We start from the raw sequence: 25,410 nt of genomic DNA, 5'->3' as shown, positions 1-25,410 counted from the left end.
TTCACCTTCCTTGACATAGGTTTAATTGGATGAATAGGAGAGCATGTATCTAGGGATTTAAGGACTTTAACTTGACTTTGACCCATTCATACATTTAATAGGCATTGAGTAATTTTCAAGGTACAGGTGTGGAGAAAAAGTGCAATTTCTGAATTAATAGTAAATTGTTACCATTTTCATCTGGCCCTTGACCCTAAAATTCATAAGATAATTACTTTCAGGTAGAACATGCATAATATGTACTAAGTTTCAAGGTAACTTGAGCCACTTCCGAGATATGGAGGAAAAAGTTAGTTCAGCATTTTCACTTGATCTTTGACCTTTTGACCTTTGAGGCAAAAAGAGAAAAAAAAAAACAACTTTCCAGAGAATTTCTATTAGGTTACACACGCATACACAAAGTGTAAAAAAATAACCCTGCTGGCATTGCATAAATATGAGGGTAATAGTAACATTTTGAAGTCTTGCACTTGACCTTTGACCCCATGAACCCTACATTCTCTAGATAATCACTTCCAGTCAGTACATGTATATACTATGTTCCATGAAGATACCTTGAACAATTTTCCAAGGTACGGAGAAAAAAAAAGACGTTTTAATATTTTTACTTGACCTTTTGACCTTTGACCTTTGACCTCATGACCCAAACTGTCACCAGAGAATCTTAATTGGGTAATACATGTATACACTAAGTTTCAAGAAAATCTCTTCAGGCATTCAATAGATATGGTGGAAATAGTGAAATTTTATGTATTTGACCCTGACCTTTTGACCTTTGACCTTTGACCTCATGACCCAAACTTTCACCAGGGAATCTTAATTAGGTAAAACATGTATACACTAAGTTTCAAGAAAATATCTTCAGGCATTCAATAGATATGGTGGAAATAGTGAAATTTTATGTATTTGACCTTGACCTTTTGACCTTTGACCTTGAGCATGTGCACCCAAAAGTTGATAGGCACAACTTCACCCCCTAATACACATACATGCTAAGTTTCATTAGGATACCTTAACAGGTTTCGATAGTTACCTTGTCCACAAAATTCATTACAGACGGACGGAAGGACGGACGGACAGACGGAAGGACGGACGGACAGACGGAAGGACGGACGGACGGACGGACGGACGGACGGACGGACGGACGGACGGACGGACAACCCGAAAACATAATGCCTCCGGCACCACTTCGTGGCGGAGGCATAAAAAAACAGACACAAAATAGCTAAAAATAAGTTAGATGGCATGAAAAAGTGAAGTGCTAGCGATGAAATATCTCACTTTACATGTCACAAGTCTTTATTATTTCATTCATTCATAGGTGGTGAAGCATATCTAATATAGGAGTGAAGAGAAACTCAAATACAGAAGTAACTCATTGTAAGTTTAGAACTGCTACAAGAAAATGACTCATATATCGAAGTCTCTCCTTTGATTAAAGCAGAAACATTCACTTTTGTTTCATTGCTGTTTAGAACTGCTACAAGAAAATGACTCATAACTATCCAAGTCTCTCCTTTGATTAAAGCAGAAATATTCACTTTTGTTTCATTGCTGTTGATTACTGATATAACAATATACCTGATATAATGAACAACACGGTCTGGTATCAAAGAAGTCTTTATTTTGAGTTTCAGCGGTATTCAATAATTTTTCTTGGCTTGCAGCTCACATGTCAAAATAAGAAATTTCCATGGAAACTACACACACCAAATCCACACCTGAGTCATATTTTCCCCAGCTGGTAGGTTTAGTCAAGAGATATACAGCAGCCATGTTTTCGGGACACGCTAATGCAATCAAAATGTTGTCATTTTCTCCCAGGTAGCAAAAAAAGACATATTCATGTCATATGATTGTATATTTATACATATAAAAAACAAAAATCAGTCTTTTCCAAATGCAAATGATGCCAGTTTGGCATTGGTTGATACAGACAATGGCTGTTTCTTGCCGTCGCTGTCATTCTGTTTGATTCTGCCGACTTTACGCTTCTCAGCTGTTTCCTCCATTTCCGATCTCTTCCTCTTCTTCTCGGCAGGTCTGTTCTCGCTTTTGTCTTCAGGTGTGGACTGCTCCAGGGTAGTCTTAGTCTTGTTTTCAAGTCCCTGTATCAAACAAAATGAAAATGGGAAATATCTGTTCAAATCACCATTGTCAAAACATTAAGATGGAATTAGCTTCAGACAAGTGTATATTTGTGGTTGACTCTTACAGGAAAAAAAATATTGGCAATGTTTAACTTATTTTCAGGTTGACATTTACATAGCCTTTAATCATGACTCACCATAGAGCAATATTCAATGGGGTCTAAAATTTGTTATGATCAGGAATCACCTAAATGTAACCTGTCATTACTTAGCCCTTATACTGTCAGAGACATTTAAGCCAAGGAAACTGCGAAGTGGGGTGATTTGAATAAGAATAAGAAATGTCAGATTTTTAAAAACAATGAATTGATATCTTGACTACCTTCAGCAAAGAATTCAATGTCTAATAATGAAATGAAATTAGAAGCATTTGTTTTATAAACGGAGCCGCATCCGTGGTGGATGTGGTAGGTAACTCGGCTGCATATATAATAAAAACTCAATTTCTCAAAATTTTTGTCTATTTTGTTTCTAGGGGAGGTTTGTTTGTTTGTTTAAAGTAAGGTGGAAAATAAAAGTCAAGTGCCAAACTTAGAATATGGAAAATTTAGCAATATAAATATCAGGAAATCAATATTCAGCAACTTTAGCAGACTTTTATTGTCACGAGTCACATGAAGTGATAGCAAGACTAAAGAACTGAAAAGTCTTTCTAAACACTTGATGTCATTGGCCATAAGTCTGCTCCTCACTGATCTCAATATGACAATATTTGAAACATATCATTACCACTTCAACTTTTGATTCTCACAGAAAGAGTTTTAAAGGCTGCTCCTTCATGTTGACGACAACCTTTGCAAACAAGTGTCTGGTGAGAAGACTTATCATGAGGATTGTGCAGTGGCAGAGTAAAATGATAAACAGGTAATGGAGGATTTATACTGGAAGTCACATTACTCTCAGGAATTGTCTATTAAAGAACTGTCTGAAATCCTAGATTTGACAGGAAGAAGATGCTTTTTTTTTTCTTTTTACAAAACAATCCACAGGATGTGTTCACAGTGGTCTACATCGATGGCGATTCTTATGACTGACAATTGTAAACTTTCTGCAAGGTCAAGCTAAGGCAACGGAAAGCCTGAAGTATTGCAGAAATCCAGCACAAGAACAAATGCTGCCTTTTTTCTTTTTTTCTTTTTTCCAAGTACAGAAAATGTGTGAGAACGTACATTCGTGCATACACGTAGGTATTGAGTGTGTCATGGTTACACGGGCAAGCAAACATACCACTCAGTGATCAATATACTCTGATTGCTCATGCAAGCATCATGCATGTCTTTGGGTCATGCATACATGAATTAATGTCATTAAAATGCACATGTAATTTTGTCATGTATACGTGCAGTAAATGTCATTACATGTCATTTTAATGCAATACCAAGGTGAGATAAATTCTGTCGTAGAACATAGACTGACAAACATCATCTTCAATACATAAGACGAAGATTTTTCAGACAAAGGAAATGCTAAAATTATTTTCTACAGAATACTGCCCTGTTAAAGATTTACAAAGATAATAATAATAATAAAAGGACATTTATATTGCGCAGCTACTATAATGATATACTCTACTGCGCATTACAAAATGACATGCATACAAGAAATTCCAACAGAAAATACACTACTTCAAGAGATGACTTTTTAACCTGGCCTTAAACTCATTAATTGTAACTGCTTGTCTTACAAACAAAGGGAGATTATTCCATAATTTTGGTGCAGCATACAAAAATGCCCTGTCACCAAGAGTAACTTTTGATTTCCCCGATGGATATTTCAATAATGTTTGATCCTGTGAACTTCGAAGATGATAAAATGTTTGAAATGATGTTTTTTACTCTACAAGTTCCTGTATGTACACTGGTGCTGTACCATGAATAGCTCTATATACAATTAGCAGAGTTTTAAATATGATTCTCTGCTTTACAGGCAACCAGTGTAATGCACGCAGTAATGGACGACAATGAGAAAAACGAGGAGAATTACAAACTAATCTAGCACATGCATTTTGCACCCTTTGTAGTTTACCTAACTGATTATCAGGTAAGCCATAAAATAAACTGTTACAATAATCCAATCTGCTTGTGACAAACGCATGGATGATTTTTTCAGTACTTTCCCGTGTCAAATGCTTCCGAATATGTGCAATATTAAACAAATGATAAAATGAATTTTTACATACTTCAGAGATATGTCTGTCAAAAGCTAGGCGTAAATCAAACCACACTCCCAGATTCCGTGCAGAATCAACAGGATAAATATCAACATCAATCACCTTCAGGCTTTCAGTGCGTAATTTTGAAACTTGCTGTTGAGTGCCACATATTACATGTCGATGTCGATGTCAATGTCGATGTCGAAGAGACAGGGAAAAACCGGATGACCTCCTGGGATGCACAAATTTTGTCACAAGAATTCTTAAACTCAGCCTTACTGAAAGGAAACCCCGGAAAGAATAAGTAAGATTCTTTGGAGCAGACATCTTACCTCTTTTTCTTCAGCCGAGAGTGTTTTCCACTTCTGCATTGCCAATTTGATGATTTCACTGGGGCCAAGGTCTGGGTTCTCCTCAGTCAGTGATGCACGATTCTGCGTCAGCCAGGTGTTGAATGTTACGGCACCCCTGGAGGGAAAAGAAGGAGAAAAAAAAAGAGATATTTAGCAATATTTCAATTACAAATGGCTGTATTATCAACTTTAAAATATATTTTAAATATTTTTCTTTCCCTCTCTTTTCTTTTTATTTTGCTTTGATGCCAGTCTATATCTTCTCAGTAACACTGTAAATTCTTAATTGAAATATATCTTGGTCTAATCGATAAACTAACAATGTCATGAATAATATCTCAGTCCCTAATTTCAGTTGTTACACGCATCGAGCATGTCCTGAAGACACTACATAACTGTTTCAACCTAAACAACGAGAATGGGTATTTGTTGAATTTTCTTAATCTTTTTTTGCATTTACATGTTTGCCTGGCAATAACTTTCAATAAATACATCGATAAACATCTGGGCGCTAAATTATCTGACAACACAGATAGCTGTATGTTGTATTTTAAAAATAAACATATCGTAAGATCAATATCTCATCTTGATCCTCAAGTAATCTAGCAGAGAATTATCCGTCCCATTCTTTCAAAGAACTCATCAGCATATTACTTTCAGCACCAACATTCACTTACTGTTTGGCACTTTTCCTTTCGCTTTGTCCATCTGGTTCTTGTTTGGTCTTTGGTTTGGTCTCAAACAGAGTCGATTGTGTCTTTATTTTCTTCTGTTTGTTGGCTCCTGGTCCCTTTCGCTTTTGACCACCTTCATTATCTGGGTAAAACATGAAACAGAAATAAACAAACCACTTTGTAATCTGACAACCTGTGGCTTGGCTATCAAAACCCATGGGAAAATCTAATGTTCAGTGAATACGGCCTTTTTGGTGTCTTACTTTCATACTTCATTCTGAAATGTCCATCAGATAAAGTTGTTGTCTGAAAAATGGGGGGGGGGATTTCTCCCTTCAGGATTATCACAGGATATAAAGATTGTTATTTTCACTTTTTATTCATTTGGGTGATTTCATGGTGTTATAGCATTTCTAATCCAAATTTTGGTGCTCCTTTCCATGTTCCAACTGAATATTTCATGGCCAAACTAAACACAGTAAGATTTTGGGAGTGGTCTCACCATTTTTTTCATGGAAGACTTTCCTGTCTGGCGATACTTTCTTGATCTCGTCAAACACACTGGTCCCTCTCGCAGCAGTGCCAGATTTCTCCCCTTCCTTTTTAAATGGATTCTTCCTTCCCTGGCTTGATGGTAGGAGTGACGGTATCTTAGCTGCAGTCAGAGAAATATATGCGTAATAGTAAACTTGGAGAACAAAACATGCTTTTGTCTCAATCATTCATTTAACAATGCAATGGTCACATTTTTCAAAAACAAGGGATGAGCTTATTGCTGTGGAAATGAGAGCAAAGCATGTTTGTCTAGCAACATACAGAAGAGAGAAAATTTTGTGTAGATATTACACTCGAGAACAGTGTTTTATTGATCTTAAATTTTCAGAGAAAGTGCAGACCTTGATATCCATCTGTCGAGTGTAATGACAAAACCTTGTCTGATATTTCCATGACTTTATTTTTTGTAATTGTAATTACCAGTACTTGCTTGTTGATATCAATACTCCTTGTTGCCAGATCATATTCATACCAGAAAAAAAAAAGAAAAGAAAAGAAAAAAGGATGAAGTGGCAAAAAAACCGCAATTCATCCAAAATGGTAGTTCTAAATAGGAACCAAGAACAAGAGTTCTTGTGCTACACTGAGGATATAAGTTGCAATTATTTAATGATGAATGGGAAACTTGTTATATAAAGGACCTAAAAACCATGAAATTATCTTTTTATGTCAGGTTTCTCACTATATCAGGGCATGAAAACAAGGAAATATCAGGAGTTGGGACCTGCAAAATCACCTTGTTATAAGACAGTTTTGTTATAGCCAACCTCTTTATCACTCAGTTTACCTGGTTTGGGTTTTGGCAGTTTAAGGACCTTCTCAGTTGGTTCCTCTCTCATCTCCATCTCGTCCTCCTCTTCATTTTCCTCCTCCTCAGCATCATCATTCTCATCGTCCTCGTCTTCATCCACATCACCATTAGTGGTCGGGCGCCGGCTCTGCTGCCGGTGATTTGAAGTTTCTGCAGGTGCATGCCTCGTGTTGCCATGTCTGATCGCAGACCTGCACATTAATCATCGAGGTACAACCAGTGAGACGCAATACTGGAGTCAATGCTAAATATCAACAAATCTATGATTAGCTTAAAGCCAATCCTGAAATGGAAGTCACTTTAATTATGTGGTACTTTTCCTTTTTTGTCAATAACCATACAAACGAAGAGATTTTTATTTTCAAATTTTTACATATTCATGAAAATTAATGATTCACTTAGTACTTATTGATGACAAATATTTTTATCATCTAAATTTGGCCAAATACAATAGAGTAATTTCGATAACATTTAGCTTGTTTTCCTAACCAGATTCCTATGTCATATTCCCCACAATGCACCAGTTTACATTAAGAGTTTTAAAATTTGATTACAAGCTTATTTATGGTGCTAAGTATTTAGGCTCAAATTCATTTCAAAATAAACAACCAATATTTTTTTTTAACCTGGTGTGAGTGAAGCCGACATCCACCTCCTCCTCCTCCTCCTCATCCTCTTCGTCCTCCTCCGATGCCAGCAGCCTGCTGGCCATGTCACTGAGCCTCTGGGCCAGTATCATACGTCGGGAGCGGCTGGCATACTTGATGGCCAGGCTCAGGGAGTGGTGGGATGTCATGAACTGGCAGACGTCGTACGCCCGGAACTCTCTGTCTGAGCGGCACGCCAGCTGAAACGAAAGAGAAATGGATCAAAACAAAGGTATGAATGCAGATTCCTATTCATATTTCATCCTCAATTTGTTTTTCAACAAAATGTCAAACACAATTAAAGAGCTTGTTGACACAATTTTTGCTGAATACACAATGTAAAGAACACAGATTAATTTTCATATGTTCAGTTCTTGTGTCAATCTGACAAAAATATGTTTGGTGAAAATTTGCTTTAATTTGGAAATCTCATTACTCTGAAATGAAAAGTTGATATTTTATCACCTCCCCAACATCTTCACTGAAGTCCTTCCTGTGCATTTGGGGATTTTTTCAAATTTGAATAATAATTAAACTACATTCCCATCAATCAAAAGTAAATTGCGGACAAACAAGTTCAATATGCACAGTGATTCCATTCAACTTATTGTCATACTCACTTTCCTTTTCAAATATCTAGTCTACAACATTGTACCCTAACATAAAAGATATCTAGAACTTGCACAAATAATTACCAGATCACTATGGTCACCGACTAATTGGTACCTTGGCCCTCAGAGTCTAAACTGTTCACTGAAACTTTTCACAAATTGTTATATTTTGTTTTATTTGTGTGTGTGTGTGTGTGTGTGTTTATTTTGTATTCTATTAGTTATTGTACCAGCTATAAAAAAAAAACCCAAACACAATTACGCCATTGGTATTATTTGGGGGTAATCATCACAAAAATAGATGGAGGCAGGTGAAATTTTGTTGATTTTTGTCGAGCACATTCATTCTTTAAAATAGAATACATGCAGATGAGATGTTCATAAAGTTTTATGTTGCACTCCTCTACATTCAGCATACATATATTTGAAGAAAGTAGAGAGATGGACAGTATATGACTTCAAGACAAAAACTTTCTTGAACTCACAGCAAAGAGCTTCATGGCATTGTCCTGCTGTTCTCTGTCCATTCTGGCACGAGCCATCTCATCCACGTCATCGCTACGCTTGAAATGTTGGCTCAGGAGCTGAGCTCTCCAGTATGCCTCCTAATTGTCGTCAAATACAGAAATCAATGGAAAGAACCCTTTATCATTCATGTCGAAATGTGCATTTCCTGCAAGAGCATCAAGTATGGAGGGAAGCAATACAACCTTCCAACTGAATACCTTGCTAACAAACTTACAAAATTTATTTTGTTAAACATTACTGCATAATTCCTTCATTTTTTATGGACCCTTGCAAATTGACAAGAGTTTCAACACTGTCCGTCTCCATAAGTGCTGAAACTGTGATTAAAAGTAAAATGCCTTTATTTTTCTTTTCAGATTCTTTTGATTTGTTATTCTTATTCACTTTTCATCATTTGCCAATAAATCCTGCATTGGGATAAAATTTAATTGAGTGCTTTACAAGAGACCATAGACTTTGTTTTGGTATTTCCTGACTTCAGACCTATCTCTCCAAGGGGAGGGGGAGAGGAGGTTGGATTTCCAGAATTCCATCCTTTTACAGCCCTATCAAAATTAATAAAAACCCTGCCATTGCTGTTGAAATAATGCAAACATATAATAAGTTGTGACATATTCGGAAGAGAATAGTTGTTTCATGCTCAGGCTGTATCAAATAATTTTATCAAATAAACAAAAAGTAAAGTGACATATTGAAGTAAATACGCAGCTAAAGTTCACAATGTTATCAGCCCTACATGAAGTGCATTCCTAGAATCATAAAATACAGGGGAAAGTGTTCTGAAGAGAGGATGGACTGAAATACCTCCATCTGACCCTTCTCAGTGGTCATCTCACACATGGGCAGCTTGAGGGGCAAGACGGTCACAGCCGGTCTGGGCAGGGTAGGGGGGAAGGTGGCTCCTTTACATGCTATACACCGCAGCTGCTGCAAGTTCTCATGGATACCAACAACCCAGTAGTGATCAGAGCGCCCCTTGCACTATGAACAAGAAAGGGAATGACCATGACAAGTTAAAGGTCAATGAGTGGCTTAAATTCTTGACAAACTTCATGCTTTTTGTGCCTCAGAGAGACCCTAATATGTACCATATTTATCTCAAATTGCATATCATGGATGGAAACAGTTATAACTTGTATGAGATTAATTGTGTGAAGTAACACTTTTTAAAATGTTTTTAAATAGTAAAATACAAATACTAAGTTTTGTAATAAATAATCTGGCACGTTTCACTGCACTCCATGTTTTATTTTTTTATCAAGTAGATTCAAGGTGAAACATGAAACTACTCCCTTGCTAAAGACAAAGAAGAGACCTTCCTCTCATAACTTTCTGACTGCTAATCAAGAGTTGAATAAAACATTTGTCAGCACTGCATATTAGATAATAACTGCTTTTTTCCATCCATTCTTAGTCTTTGTCTATAAATGTGGAATATTTTGTGGTATTGAACGTTTTGCGAATTTCTCACTTGACTGGACTCAAGCAAAAATAACACATGTACGTGTATATCTACATATCTCTATTATACGAATTTTGTACAAAAGTACTCTCATCCATAAAATTATAAACAAGCAAAGTTCCCTACAATTGGTCCTGCACAAACAAATTAACTACACAAAATTTCACTCTTACAGTACATAGTAATAAAATTAATAATTCACATCATTTATATAGCGCGTTATTACATAAAATGTCTCTAAGCGCTACGGGAAAAAGAAAACAATAGAAAGGGAAGAAGAGGAAAGAAAAGAGAGAAAGAATAAAGTACAGCTTCAGAAACGGTATAAGACATGAGACACAGTCATAATACTATATAATAATAATACTATTACTATTATAATAATAGTATTAGGATTTATACTTCTCATTCTGGGGGTGTTAAAAAAAAATGGAAAGCAATACCCCCCAAAATGCTCACATGTTTCTTGGTATTGGCCACTTGTGTCCAGCACTTGAGTCCATGGTTGAATAGACGGACCATGCCATCAGAATCCACACAGGCCGCAGTACCCTCAGCACTAAAGCTGAAAAATCAGATTAAAACGGTATTAACTAAATATCATGTGTGTATCTCTGTGTTACAATGATTCTAAAGTCATTATGATATCACTCTACTAATTTCTATACTAAAACTTCAGAGTTGAATAATCAGCATAGAAAGCTTGGTTGTCTAATGAGAGTTTCATATACTGACTGGTCATAATAGTATGTTGGAAGATTTCTACCGACCATACATTTTGTAAGATACATCAATGAAAGCAGGGAATCTGGTATTATGCACTTTTACGAGAGTTTTGTAGAAGCATTTATATAAACAACAGATTGTTTTCAACAGGGTCACTGACTTCTAATTTCTAATGAAGTTTTGGCATTTCAGGCAAATCCAGTTGTGATAAAATAGATCGTCGCTGGGGTGACAAGACCTTGTATCTGCAATTTTGGTGAAAATGACTTTTTTGAATTAATGGTCAAATAATAGGATAAGTGATGTCCTGTCCAAATCCCAAGTGTCTTACTTCAAAAATGAAGCCACCACAGCATGTCAAAGGAAAGGCTTTCCCATTCGCTATAGTGCTTTGGCCACCATGTTTTTTGGCTCTCCTGAACATTTGACATTTTGCAGATACGAGGTCTTGTCGCCCCAGCGACGATATGTTAGTTATCTGTTTTGTGAAATCTAATGCTGAGGCTATTTGCAATTCATATTCCACCAGACATGTCTGAACAAAAAGAAAAGTCAATCACCATGATTTATGTGTGGGTAATATCACACGTAATATCTTCAGTTCTTTGTCAATCATTCAGCGACACAAATTAACTTAACTTTTGATTCTTTGAGGTTTTGTGAACAATTGTTACTATTTTCTTTAAACGTGATAAAACCGAGAGTTAAGACTCATGCTAGTGTCAATGAACAGCATGCACAACATACAACCTTACGTCTGTGGCGTACACCTAGGATTGATTTGAGTCATAAGTTTTGATGGTGGTGACTCTGGTGAGACTGAAACTCACCCAAACCAGGAAATGGTCGTCTTGGGATTCAAGGGTAGCTGTCCTTCGTACGCCATGGAGGACTGCTTCTGGTGAACGGTCACAAGCTTCATCCTGATGCACTGATCACCCGGCAAACCTGTTTCGGTGAGGGATCGGAAGGACAACCTACTTGAGTCTGGGTCTCCTATGACCACATGAGCATGATGAGCAACATTTCTAGAAGGGTTCATCAAATGTACCAATGTGTGAAGTAAACCAAACATTTTCACTAACAATGGGGCAAAATATGAGGATGAATCTATGCAGGCAGGAGCTTGATAAGAGAAGGCTAAGATATGAACAGCAATAATAAGAAAGCCATCATGTAAGATCAAGCAAAATTAGCCTTCATTACCCCAAAATCCATAGTATTTGCCTCCAGGTTAACTGCAAAGAATTTTGCTTTGGTTATAACTGTTGAATGCAGAAACAAGTACAATTGATGTCATCTCTGACTATGTGTAATATATTTCATTTTTATTTCATTTTATTTATTTGATTTTATATATTTATTTTACAATTTTCATATTGAATAAAAAATATAAATGTACAAAACATATCAAGCAAAAAAAAAAAGCAATATATTATTCTACATACAAGTTGTACATCTGAATATAACATGAACACACAATAAATTGTGATGTCCAGATGCATGATATTTACTAAACAATGTTGAAAATGTTGAAAATGGAGGGGAAGCTAGAGAGCAGAGCTTGTAATATGCATTCCCTCAAAACCATTATGGCTAAGGTACAAAAAACACAAATTAATTACTCAAGAGTGCATAATTATTGGCCTCAATACAAAGAGGCAAAATATGGTAACGATTCACTCAAAAGTTGATACTCAATGCTTAAACCAAAAGAAAAGTACTACTTTGTCCTCTATAGACTCTGCACTTCATATCTTATCAAATTCTGTAAAATACCTAAGCCAGCGTGAAAAGTTAGCATAAGCTGCTTTCCATGTGCAGCCATGCAGACGACTGGTCCAGGCAGCGAGAAAACCTGCAGCTGGATTCCACTCGTGGTGTAGAGTCGAACCAAACGCTTGTCAGTTGCCACGGCAACCCATCCTTCACCCACAGCAAGTGCCTTTGAGGGGTGAAAAAAAAAGAGAGAAACAAACTGACATTTTCTGAAGGAAGAGGAACAGGACTAAAGGAGTGGTTGACATACTGCAACCATAATATAAATTTTCAACAATTGCCTGTAGTGTCCCAGTTTTACCGAGTCAAAACCAGCCTTTACCAAGCCATAGAAATCCCGGAGACGATAAGAATGTAGGATAATGAACTACGGACAGGTGAAACCAAGTGGCACATCTGGGACATCTTAACTCTAAATCATAACTATAATGTCACCTAGCTCATTTTCATCATTATAACATTTTCAGGACGCTTGCTGTGAGCGTAAATTATGCCAATGCAATTGCTTGCATAGGCAGTGTGACATTGTATATTTCAGAAAACAATATTGCCATGTCTAAGTAGCCTCATTAGTTCCAATAACATTGTGGTTACCTTTATCATAAGCTATGTGAATTTCAGATCTCATGCAAAGAAGTAAAATAAAATCAAACTTTACATCATAAATTGTTTATAAACAGGAGAAAGTGTATGTTTAAAGTAAAAAGAAAAAGAAGCTTGTTAAAAATCAGGCATTTCAGTTTCCACAGTTGAATTATGAATTTCACTGAAATCAATCAATTCAATTAATTCTGATAGTCCTTACAATCATGTAAAAACTTGATTTTATGTTGGGTGTTTTGGCAAGCTGGACTAAGTATACACATTTAATCTCACTCATCCAATTGAGATTTCTTTAAAAAGGAACTGTGGTTTACCAAAACAACTTTTCTGAAATTTACCTTGATATTTTCTCCCTCTGGCATGGTGGTTGACCACTCTTTGTGATTATCCCAGGATGAGAAATGATAGCACATCAGGAGACTGTTTCAGGAAAATGATGAAAGCATAAAGTAATGACAGGAACTGGTTCACTTTTCCATCTTTAAAGATATAATCTTCATCATATTTTGGAGTTTAGCACCAGTAAAAACTTATCAAATGTGTGACATAACATAAATTTTGGCAATTGAAAATAGAAAGAATTGCTATGATGTGACATGACCCTTCATCAACATGTACTAATATTTATTGCTAAATGAAATGCGATGGTAAACCTTAAACCAGGAGAGCGAACATCTCAGCAAACACCAAACATGAAGAAAATTGGCTCTCTTTCTGCCACCCAAGTGTTGACAGCATTTGGGTTGTTATTGATAATTCTTGTTTGGCATATTCCATAACCTTCTTCAGCATTAGCAAATATCCCAACACTTCACAATTGCAACTGCTTGCTGTCAACAGAAATATAGGAAAGACATGTTTTGTGTCTTCTCATATAATTGATAAAAGAGTGGCACCACAATGATGATCAAACCAGCTATATGGCATTTGTTTATTCTTATGCTATCCTTCATCGGCTCCTACACATAATCATGTACTTAAAAGACAAAAATGTCGAGCCTGGTACAAAGCATTGCATGTGTTTACATTTTCAGGAAATCAAAACATACAATATCATTATGTAGAACCACAAAAGATTCAGGTAGTGCTTTAAATTTTGCACTAGGTTCCTCTTGTGTGAAAGACGCTAAAATTATCACACTGCAAAAGTTCTTTTACAATATGATAATTCAGTTGATATGATCAATCGATCAAAAGATGAACATAGAAATCACCTGAGATTGTCCTGGTAGCTTTCAGCTGCCAGTAGAACCGCCTCCATCCCGAGTTCTGCCATGGTGTAGTTGGACTGGTTGTCAAAGTGGAGCGAGTGATGGATCGCAGTGTCGTGGAACTCAACATCGATGGAACTCTCATCCTCGTTGTCATAGCAACGCACTATGCCGATGGCATTCCATTTCTGCAGGAAGAGGCAAATGAATTGACAGCTGTTTGCTTAGAAAAATTACGAGTTTGTGTGACTCACTATTTGGCAGCCTATCATTCCACCTATGAAGTTATCATTTTAGAATAAATGAAATTATCCTTGTAAATGTGTTTCACGTACTTATTGTCCATGATTTTGCACATGCATGGATTTCGCTATCACACCTGTTCATACCTATGTCAAATTTAATGGAAGTGTCCACAGGAAAAATGTGGAGATTGTTCAACATAACACAAGACATGATGTACAACAGTTGTAATCTTTACTAGTTTCATAGATTTTGGAGCACATACATTTACAGATTTCTGGAACTTTTTTTACAGTTCAATGAGCAAAGGATGTAAACCAGCTAGGAATCCCAGGGCCCTTGCTTTTATCTGATCCTGAGCATTCTACCAGTCATGTGGAGAAAAGAAAATACAGACCTACATCAAATATTCTCCCTTAATTTGAAGGTCATGAAAAGTAAGTGGTTAAAGTATTTTCACTCTGACAAACACACTTCACAGCATTTGAAATGATGCTGGATTCTCACCATAAAACGACTAGAGAGGTGCACTGGTGTGGAGGCGGGGATAAATGGTTTCTGCATCGGAGTGACAGGAGCTGCAGGGGGTGCACTAATTTTGGGCGGGGCAATGTCTGTGATGTCTGAGGCATTGTCTGTTTCTCCTGTGTTTGATGCCCCATCTGTAAAATTGGAGAAGAGTCACATTCATAGTAACTTGAAACTTGAAGGAAATATATGAATATATCTGCACTCCAAATGACAGAACACTACCAGAACCAGAAATGTTCGCCTCCATTTTAACTTCGCAAATTGTGCGAGAGCCAAGATTCGTGACATTATAATGCACATGAAAGTTCTTGTCTACACTATATTAAATGCCAGAGGCAATTCACAAAAAATGTTATGCCATGAAAAAGGCTGTCGGCAACAAATCGATAAAATTTCATGCTGCCAAAATATCTTGTTTTACAGTATGTCACAGAATGGCTACATGTTTTGTACACACACAGGGTGGTCCACAACTTGAAATTTGAGCACGTTGCAAGCTCAGAATCTGAGAATATTGCAGAAATTGTATGTGCATGGAGCACACATCACAGGCACATAGTAAGCAATATTTTGCTGCTTATCTCTCTCTGTGCTGCTTACATTCAATGTTCTCTCTCATGTTTTGCACACAAATATCCAAGTACCAGGTTGTTTGATGTTTCTTATGTTTTGCACACGTTTTTCTCACGTTTGAATACATTTTATTTTGAGCTTGTTGCAAATTCTTGAGGATGTTGCACAACATGTTGCTGGCTTTTGAAGATATTGCACAAGATCTGAGGATGTTGCACAAGAATTTGAGCATGTTGCAGCGACATGCTGAAACCTCTCGTGGACCACCCTGACACAATTGATTGGGGTACTGTAAAACATGATATATTTGCGGCATGAATTTTTCGCGAATTGGAGCCAATGGCCTATTTTGCGGCATGAAATTTTTGCGAACTGCCACTGGCATTCAATGCATATAGTGTAGACAAGAACTTTCGCGTGCATTTTAATTTCGCGAATCTTGGCGCTTGCGAAATTCGCGAAATTAAAATGCATGCGAAAATTCCTCGTTTTACAGTAGTCAATACAACACATGACCCCCCAAAAAACAACAACAACAACAAAAACAACCAAAAAAAAAACACCCCAAACAAACAAAACAAAAGCAAACTTGTTGATCTACTACAGCTTATGAAGATTTCAGAAGCAGTATAATATTTGTTTATTTTCATACCATTACAACTTCTACGAACTCTCATGGATGTTACATAGGTTCAGTGCGACAGGGACGGATGAAGCCGTAAAATGGATGAGATTATTACAAATACATGATTCCTACTTTTTGCAAACCATCATCTTCACTCACCAATTCCATCTGTCTGTCCTAGTAGCATGGAAACTCTCTGCTTTGCTCTCCGGATGTCTGCGTGGATAGGATCGTCGTCGTCGTCGTCATCGTCGTTGGCTCCTAACAGTTTCTCCTTCTCCGCCTCATCCTCGTCTTCCATCCTGGCGGCAGCTTCAAGCAGGTCTTCGTCTGCAGCATCGTCAAAAAGGTCAGCCACCATGTCATCCGTGACCTCCTACAAAGAGATATTGAGAAAGATTCATGAGTCAATGTTCCATCTATTTTGTGGTCATACACTAAGAAGAATGCCTAATTTTCACAAGCTCCCCATTTCAAAAATATTCAATCCACACATTTCATAGAAGAAAATCATGAACTGAACAGCAAATAACAAGATCACGAAAGTGGCAATTTTATGAAGAGATAAAACGTACATATTTTTAGCTTTGCAGCATATTTTCTCTGATCTCTAATTTTCCACGCAACACAGTAGAATTAATCTATTTATTATGTACACTTAGTACCATGACCTTAAATCATATATTTTTGTTAAATTCCATCAGATATGTACGCTAAAAAGAGCCTTAATCTCTTGAGGTGTGCAGCCATTTTAATGGGGCAAGGTACACCACAAGATAGACATTTTAGTTCATAATTCTGTCAAAGGACTAACTGCATATATGTGATAGTGTCATCCTACACAAACTTTTTGTCCACAGGTGCAACCTATTCATACCTTCATCTTCAACCTTCAATTCCTTGATTCTGCAATATCTGAATTTGCTGCGAGAGAAAAGAGTTTACCACTCATAACCATTGACACACTCACAAATGGGCCAGGAAAGGACTGCCTCATACCTGAGTCACTGGAGCTGATTGGCCGGTGGGTACAACGCCCTCAAACACGCCCACCTGGCCCATGATGTCGGTGAAGACAATCTCTTGGTTTCCCTTGGGATTCCAGGCCAAGCCACAGATAGCCAAGCCTTTCTTGTGTTTGGTCCTGGGTAGATGGAGAATTTGATGTTTGTTTTACAATATATATATATATATTTGACAATATAGAACAAGTTTAATTTGTACAAGTGAAATATGGATAGATCTTTCTATACACTCATCTCTCCTCATGAAACTAATTCAACATCTCAAATTTGAATCACAGTCCCCACAGTATGTGTAAGCATCCTCTTAGAATAAATATATTTGAAGCTAATTTTTTGTAAGAGAATTTAGGTACACAGCAAGCTGTTGTCGTCACAAATTAGGAATTGATGTTCAACCCCTCTTTACATCATTTCACTTTGGCAAAATTGATGTAAAAGAAAGAAAAACCTCAGACATATACAAAACATTTTCACATATTACAGATTTAGAAAAGTTTGCAAACATAAAATGAGATAATTGTAACACTCAATTGTTATTATTGTATGCATACAAATTTCGTAGTCTGTAACTCCCTAACCTCTCTAAGCATTTTCTGCTGCTGACATCCCAGATGCAGAGGGTCCCGTCGGTCCCGGCTGAAGCCAGGAATTTCCCGCATGGTGACCAGGCTACGACCGATATGAAGCCCCCGGCCTCCTCGGGTTTCAGGCTGAAGGCAAGGTCCCAAGAATCCCGAGCAAAAATGTGGATCTCCTTTTCCAAAGGCACTGCAAGGAACTGGATGAACAGAACAGCATGTTTCTTACACACTTGATTTAATGATGATCAACGTCTGTATTGTGTAAATCATGTTTGGTCTGAAGGAGGCATTATGTTCCTCTTCTTCTTCTTATACTGAACTCTCTTTATAGAATACCTTTCATAAATTGCAGAGCTACTTATAAAAACAATAAAGTAAAATTGAATAAAAATGTGTGAGATGTCATTCACTGGCATCACATCACATATGGGCAATGTCATAAAAACAAGAACGAAAAGAATTTCAGAATGAGCAATCAGGCTTCAATTTGACATTTCACTTCATGACGTTATGAACAGACTACACAGAGGCTTGTTTTCAAGGAAGAAAACACTTAGTCAAGTTTCTAAACAAACTCACACCCCCTGCAAATTCATATACGGACATGCCCTTTGCCAAAATTTCTCCTATTCAGTCTAGTTGTCATCTGTATCACATTGGTATATCAATGAGGCACCTCCTTTCAGCTTAACACTTGTTATCCACAAAGATCCAAGTCAACGCATCTTACCTGCCCTTTGACTGGTTCCCATGACAACCGACACAATGTCTTTGACAAGCTGGGAAGAGGAAAGACATGTGGATAAGGATGCAATTAAGATTGTGATTACCTGATGAAAGCATTTGTGTGATTACCTAATCTCTCTGTTGTAAAGATTGTAATTACCTGATCTCTCTGCCTTAAACTTGTATGGAATTTATACTCCTCTACCTCACCAAAATATTATTGCAACACTTAACATTACTCTCATTAATCATCAACTTCTAGACAATATCATGACACACACTGTTGCACATATCTAAATTTCCTTACATTCTATATTTTCTACAGAGCAAGTATATATAATGACAGCAAAACGGCCGTGCAGTAACAACTCCAATCATTCACTTTGGTATTCCTGTATATAATTTTCTTAACAAAAATTGCCCCTAAATGATGAAAGTAGTTAATAAATCTCTGGTAAGATTTTATTTCATTGGAATAGCAATGCTAGATGCATTTGAAAAATTAATTCAGTCCATTCAGATATTTGGTGTGGAGTGTCTTTGCTTTTTTGTGTGAAAATTGAAGTAGATGTTACATTCAATACAACTAGAATTTCAAGGTAATCAACTTCTCATTAACCATTAACCCTTCTGCAGAATTTGATAAAAACCAATGCAATCCTTACCTTACATCACTGCATTTTGGAATGAGAACAGCTGACTTTTCCCAGCTCTGTGTAATCAGGAAGAAAGAAAATATGATCACCCAATTGCATCTGCTTGAGCACAAAGAAAGTGGCTCATCACATTCATTGCAATTCCTGTATGATTTGTAAGCAATAACATATATATATATATATTTATGTGACCGTGCATCACAAACTGAACAAAAAGTCGCACACACTGATTTTGCATGAGGACTGAAAATAAGTGAAATGGGTCAACCTAGCCGATCTTGACTTTTTCATATTTTCTGAAAGAGCAAGTCTTCTTTTACTTTATGCAAAAATTTGGGGTCATAAAACGGGCGGAAAAGTGTGTTTTTTAGCAGTTTATCTCGAACATTTTTGGTAGAATAGTGTGATTAGGTGTGTCTTTAGAGTCCCTTTTTCATTTCTGAAAAACCTTTTTACATTCTTCACTTTTAACTCTAATAACTTTTGAAACGATAATGCTATTGCTTTGAAAGTTGGCATTAATTATGGCCAGAATGTGTTAATGAGGCATGCTTAATTTCAGTTTAATCTGATAATCCCTTCATTGTTGTTACTCTGGTGGTTTACTTCCTGTTTTTTGTCCCATTCATCGCACAGCCAGCACGGTTTGGTAGAGATTAAGCGCTTGAATAGACACTGTACTCCAGAGCCGCTTTTCTCAGTTCACACTTTTCCTGAGTTTGTGCTTTCTTCCCAATATTTAGATAGGTTAGGAAAGTCCATTTGATTTGAGTTATACATCATTTTAAAGCTTAAAGTCTGCTCTTTCAGAATATGGTCTTAACTAAAAACTCATGTCTGGCGACTTTTTGTTTGTTTTGTGGTGCAGGGTCACATATATATTGCATCTGCAGTATTTGTCTTTCACATACTCAGTCTAAGCAAATTGGATAATCCTTGGTGCAGTTTATGAAACCATGTACACATTTAATTTCACTTGCATAAACACATTTTAACTTTACACTGCATCATAATTTGAACATACCTAACATTATAAAGCCTTTGTCATCTCCATCTCCTGAACACAAGACCATTTGAATCATTGCATATATGTTTAGTACAATGTCTTCAGGGAAGAGCAGTTACACAATTTCAAATTTGGGGATGACTTTTTGATTAAAATTGTGAGTGGGTTTTGCAAAATACACACAGTGAGTGAACAGCACGAGAGTGGGGACATAAACACTGATCTTTAAAAATGATGGGTGACTCACCCCTTCTGCCAGGCTCCATATCTTCATGGTCCCATCACAGCTAGAGGAGGCCTATAGGAGAGAAACAGAGAGAAAAAAAAAATTCATGTAGTACACATCGACATCAGTCATATAACAGATCATATATCATTCCTGAAAACATTGAATAAGACACACACTGATATTTCAAAATGACCGAACTTGGTAGTACAAAAATAAATAAATAAATAAAGAAAGAAAGAAATTTAAGAAACCCATGCCAGAGAAGAAAAAATGCTGATGATTGATTTTCATCATCATGTCAGTAGTCCTTCAGCACATAGCTGACAATTTCAGATATACGTAACTGAAATTCAGCTGCCAGTTTAGCATATGAAATGCATGACAGGAATTTGAAAAAAAAAAATACAATTCATACGTTCCATCAAATCCTTGCCATCATAATAAATGAAAATAGAACAGTGAAAGACCCTTACCACATAGTCCAACTGTGGATCAACAGCAACACTGAGAACAGGAGCAGTATGTCCCTCTAAAACCTTCTGACTCGAGTCATCGATATCTGTCACCTTGATGTTAAAGTCACTGAAGATATACAGATCATTAAAAACAAACAGTATCACAAAATGTGCCATTCTACAAAAAATTCTAGTTATCCAAACATATCTTTCATGGTTGGCTTTCATCATTTTGACATTTTCTCCAGTAAAGAGGTTTGCTATTTCCACAATTTCCTACTCATCTCAGTTTATATGCAGATTTCTCAGATTATATGTTTCTGAGAACATTTGAGATTTTCTTTTTCTGTTTACCTTTTAAAAACTTATCATGCTAGTGTGATTTTCTTGCATCTCATACTCTCATAATTTTGTAATTTTGTACTTGTCTTTGCATGCCCAAACTATATTGTAGAAATCAAATGTTTCATGTACCTTTGGAAATTTGATTATCTCTGCCAACTTTGCATGCCTTTATTTCTACATAGAGCAAACCCAGGCAGGAGAAACAAACAACTTTATGAATTGAATAAGCATGCTTTGGAAAAATGCTGAAAGTCTGCAATGTCACCATAACTTGAAAAGAGAAAACACTTTGTTTTGTTTGTTTTTTTCCCCGGAGTACTCATCCTAGAGAGAACTTCCTTGTTCTATTACAAATTTGGTTGTGATTGAAATGTTATTAAAAGAGAGTGGGTCATTTTCAGGACTGTCACAAAGCACAAAGAGAATTCCACTGAGAGTAGAAGACAAATCATCAGAGCAAAAGTCTCATTTATTCAGAGAACAGAAATCATGAACCTTGAAAAGTTAGCATGTAATCAAGCTTTATCTCCAAGCAGGAGACCACAACTAAAAGCAACAAAGTTTTGCTCTTACCTCGCGCCAGCTGCTAGCTTTTTGCAATTGCTTGAAAATGAGATGTGAGTGACTGGAGCAGTGAATCGGGAGATGATACCATCATATTGTCCCTCGGGGAATGTGTACGCCTGGACTGTGTTTGTGTCAGAGGCAATGTAGAGTCTTCCTTTCTAAAAATAAAAAAATATTTAAAAAAATTATGTAAAAGTTTTCTTAGAACACATCAATGCATATACTTTGATTTAGGATTTGATAGACAAATTTAGATATTGTAAACCAGCATCAAACAAATTCACTATAACATGTATTAGATCAGATGAAAGGAATTCATTGAAACATTAAGCAATGAAATCAATTAATATTATCTACATTGTGCATTTACGTTATCCTGTCTGTATTTCATTATTACAGTTGGGACATTTTATTTTCTTTCATGGCTCTCAAAAACACAAATACAGTCTGTATCCTCATCTCATTAGCTTTTTTTTTTTTTTTTTAAAGCTACTAGCATGTCATGATGTTGCTTTCTTTGGATGTGTGACCAAATGGCACAAGTGCTACTATAGCAACCTGAAGAAATATAATTCAGTTGGTAATAATGCAATGTTGAGTGATCAAAGTCAAGTAATTACTTTACACGTTATGCCCTAGGTAATAACATAAAAGTGCCATTGTAGAAATACCTTCCTGGTTTCTTTTTTTTTTCTGTCAGGACACGAGGTAGTGATAATTAATGTTAGAGATACCGGTATATATAACTCGGTAAATAAAACTGACAAAATGATGGACAGCGACATCACAAAATCAGGACATCTGATTGGTCAGTTTGTACAGGATATGACAAAGTGATCTTGTAATGAATCAGCAAAATCTCTTTTGTGTATAAATGGGTTTAGCTAGGTTCTACTTGTCATAACTGGTAAACCACCAACAGTATATAAGCATTTGAGGGTAAACTACTCACACTCAATGCCAGGGCAGCTGACGTCTCCCCAACATCAATGGTCTGTGGATCGTCGTCATCGAGGCCTTGCCAGACTCTGACATCACCGTCAGTGCCACAGGTGAGAATGAATTTCCCGGTTTCCTCGTAGCAAACATCTGTGTGACCTTCACTGTGGCCCATGCGCATTGCAGGGGCAATCAGCACCATCTTGATTGTGGCTGCATGTCAACAATAGAAAATATAAGATTAAAGACAAGAAGAAAAATAAAGAGGATGAAGAGGGAAAGGAACGTCGACGGTCCAATTCAGGACAACGGTGACATGCGACTTTTCTTGAACAGCATAGCAATAACACGGCAAATGCTATTTAATTGCCTATGTAGGCTATTAGAAGTCTACAGCAGATAAATAATGTAAAAGTGGATATTTTCGCATTTGTGAGTAGATTGTTCACGCTCGGCCGAATAACATGAGTTTTGTGTGTTTTTAATTCCGCAGAATCTAGACATCAACTAGAATCTACTGCCAGTTAATTCGTTAAGTTAGCATACAGGACTGGACTTGCAAGTTGTTGTCAGTTGTGGACCAACCACTGACCTTAAATAAATCTGGCTGAATGATATGGCCTAGAATACCCGGGTTAATTTACATACTTATTAGGCCAGTTTTCTCATTATAATGATTATTGACTAGAATCTAGACCCTTTTGCAGACACAGATCTTCAAGACCCCTAGAAATCTAGATAGAACCCCTAATTTCTAAACTTCACACGCATTCGTATCCATTTCATGTTTCAGAAGAGTCTTTTCTTCTTCTTCTTCTTTCTTTCTTTCTCAGGACCTCTTCTTCGTTTAGGACATCTCTGACTCTGTATAACCCTGGGGCCCGTCTTATAAAGACTTGTGATTGATTTAAATCAATCAAAACTTTACGATTGAATGCAAATCCATCTTATAAAAAAGTTGATTGAAATTAAGACGGAGAACTGCAATCAATCAATCACAGGTTGCGATTGACTGCAGCTTTTTCAAGAGATTTGTGATTGATTGATTTCTATCATAAGTTTTATAAGACAGGGCCCATCAGCAACCAGCTGGTTAGACTTGTAGAGTTTAGCTAGGCTAAACTTTACTGAAATTAGACCTAACGTTAGACACCTAACTTAAGTGACACTGATGCAATTAGTGATGGGGCCTAAATTACTAACGTTACCACACTACTAATTTACTACTACTAGATTCTAGCTACGTACACTGTCTACGACTAGATCTACAGATCAAACTTACCTCGTAATGATGCTTGAATTGGTTAGACAAAATGGCGAGAGAATCGAAGGTGTGATTGTGTCAGTGAGAATAGTGTGAGTGGTGTTCAAACATCGTCGGATCGTTAAACGTACATCATTGCTTGCGGCCTGCTGCTATGCCGTGCCCGTGGTATCAGCTGCGCAGCTAGCGCTCTAGCTACTGTAGCTACTGTCGTTGTATGCGATCGGGCCGGCTGGAGCTAGCTTTCGGTGAATGTTTTCACTGCACAGCCTAGGGAGCCCAGCGCAATTTACCACGGACCGATATTTCGGCCTGTGTTAAGTCGCCCTTTTCCTGATACAGGCAAACGTAACGAATGTTGACGGACGGACTCTGAGATCTCCTTAGTAGTAGGTATGTACAACACATCGACTTACATGAATCCATCAAAATAGCGTGTACAGAAAATACGCAACCACATTGACCTCACCAGTTCCGATTGAAAAATCTGGCTCAATCTAAAACAGATTACCGATTAATAAAAATCCACCTTCGCCCAGAATTTGCAGTACGAAGGTACGGGCGAGTAAATGCTAGACGAAGCGCACGCCTCCCAGCTCCCAATGGCGCGCCAAATTTCAACTTCTCGCGCGCTTGAAATAAAATGTTTTCAACGTTCTGATCACTCGTTACGGTCAAATTCTTTATTTTAAAATATGATACCCATATATGTTAAGAAAATATTTTATATATAACCCAATATATATTATTGAAAAACAAGTTAGTAATATGTTTGTGAAATGATATATGCCCGCTGAAAATTGCTAAATCATACACACAAAAAAGTTGTAGATAGGCAGCGCAGGTGCAGCGAAGTAGTTAGTCTAAGTCACTAGACTTCTATTTGTTATTTGACAACATGGGAAAGGTAGGCCTACATGTAGTACTCGTTAAAGCAACAGTTACAGAACATGTACTCGTTGTAACACATTCCTGTGGCATTGAACATATTTCTCTACGGTAGTGCTAACTGGTACTCTATTCAGAGTTTTTCAGCGCTAGATCCAGGTATTGAATGACTATCACACGAGACACTTGATCCGCCTATGTAGGGCCTACTTGAGTATTTGAGTCTAATAATAATATTGATAATAATAGTAATAATAATAATAATAATGATAATAATAATAATAATAATAATAATAATAATAATAATAATAATAATAATAATAATAATACCAATAATAATAATAATAATAACCATGTGACTGCTTTACGTGCTAATGCGCAAAACTACCAGCCAAGAACACATATACTTTTTTTTTCAACTTGTCATAGTTCTCTCTGTTTTTTTTTTTGTGTGTGTGTGTGTTTCTTACTCTAGTGCTATTCTATAAATATTAC

At 36.8% G+C, this 25,410-nt stretch overlaps 1 protein-coding gene across 1 annotated transcript; it reads right to left on the bottom strand.

The window, feature by feature from the left end:
• Nucleotides 1–1,541: 1,541 nt before the first annotated feature.
• Nucleotides 1,542–24,181, bottom strand: LOC140240086 (WD repeat and HMG-box DNA-binding protein 1-like). The gene is made up of 24 exons (XM_072319928.1): nucleotides 24,046–24,181; nucleotides 22,777–22,976; nucleotides 21,831–21,982; nucleotides 20,931–21,039; nucleotides 20,476–20,526; nucleotides 19,232–19,278; nucleotides 18,571–18,619; nucleotides 17,838–18,037; nucleotides 17,234–17,378; nucleotides 16,394–16,610; nucleotides 15,013–15,167; nucleotides 14,266–14,450; nucleotides 13,390–13,471; nucleotides 12,449–12,614; nucleotides 11,500–11,617; nucleotides 10,403–10,508; nucleotides 9,286–9,462; nucleotides 8,439–8,558; nucleotides 7,322–7,542; nucleotides 6,672–6,886; nucleotides 5,832–5,984; nucleotides 5,333–5,471; nucleotides 4,635–4,770; nucleotides 1,542–2,108 (listed from the first exon to the last, which is right to left on the bottom strand). Exons 2-24 carry the CDS (start codon nucleotides 22,963–22,965, stop codon nucleotides 1,887–1,889), a joined length of 3,354 nt encoding a protein of 1,117 aa, XP_072176029.1. The 5' UTR covers nucleotides 22,966–22,976; nucleotides 24,046–24,181; the 3' UTR covers nucleotides 1,542–1,886.
• Between the last annotated feature and the right edge of the window lie 1,229 nt (nucleotides 24,182–25,410).

Source organism: Diadema setosum, chromosome 1 (assembly GCF_964275005.1).
Source record: "Diadema setosum chromosome 1, eeDiaSeto1, whole genome shotgun sequence".
NCBI classification, from domain to species: Eukaryota; Metazoa; Echinodermata; class Echinoidea; order Diadematoida; family Diadematidae; genus Diadema; species Diadema setosum.
Note: the sequence above shows the minus strand (reverse complement) of the source record. Positions and strands in the feature narration are given on the sequence as shown.

What these genes read in the sequence shown, in the direction of transcription:
- LOC140240086 (XM_072319928.1), bottom strand. Translation starts at nt 22,965, where the DNA reads ATGGTGCTGATTGCCCCTGCAATGCGCATGGGCCACAGTGAAGGTCAC. An exon ending in ATCCACAGTTGGACTATGTG is followed by an intron (nt 20,527 to 20,930) that starts GTAAGGGTCTTT and finishes TCTCTCCTATAG; the next exon opens with GCCTCCTCTAGCTGTGATGG. An exon ending in TCTCGGCTGAAGAAAAAGAG is followed by an intron (nt 2,109 to 4,634) that starts GTAAGATGTCTG and finishes TGTTTGATACAG; the next exon opens with GGACTTGAAAACAAGACTAA.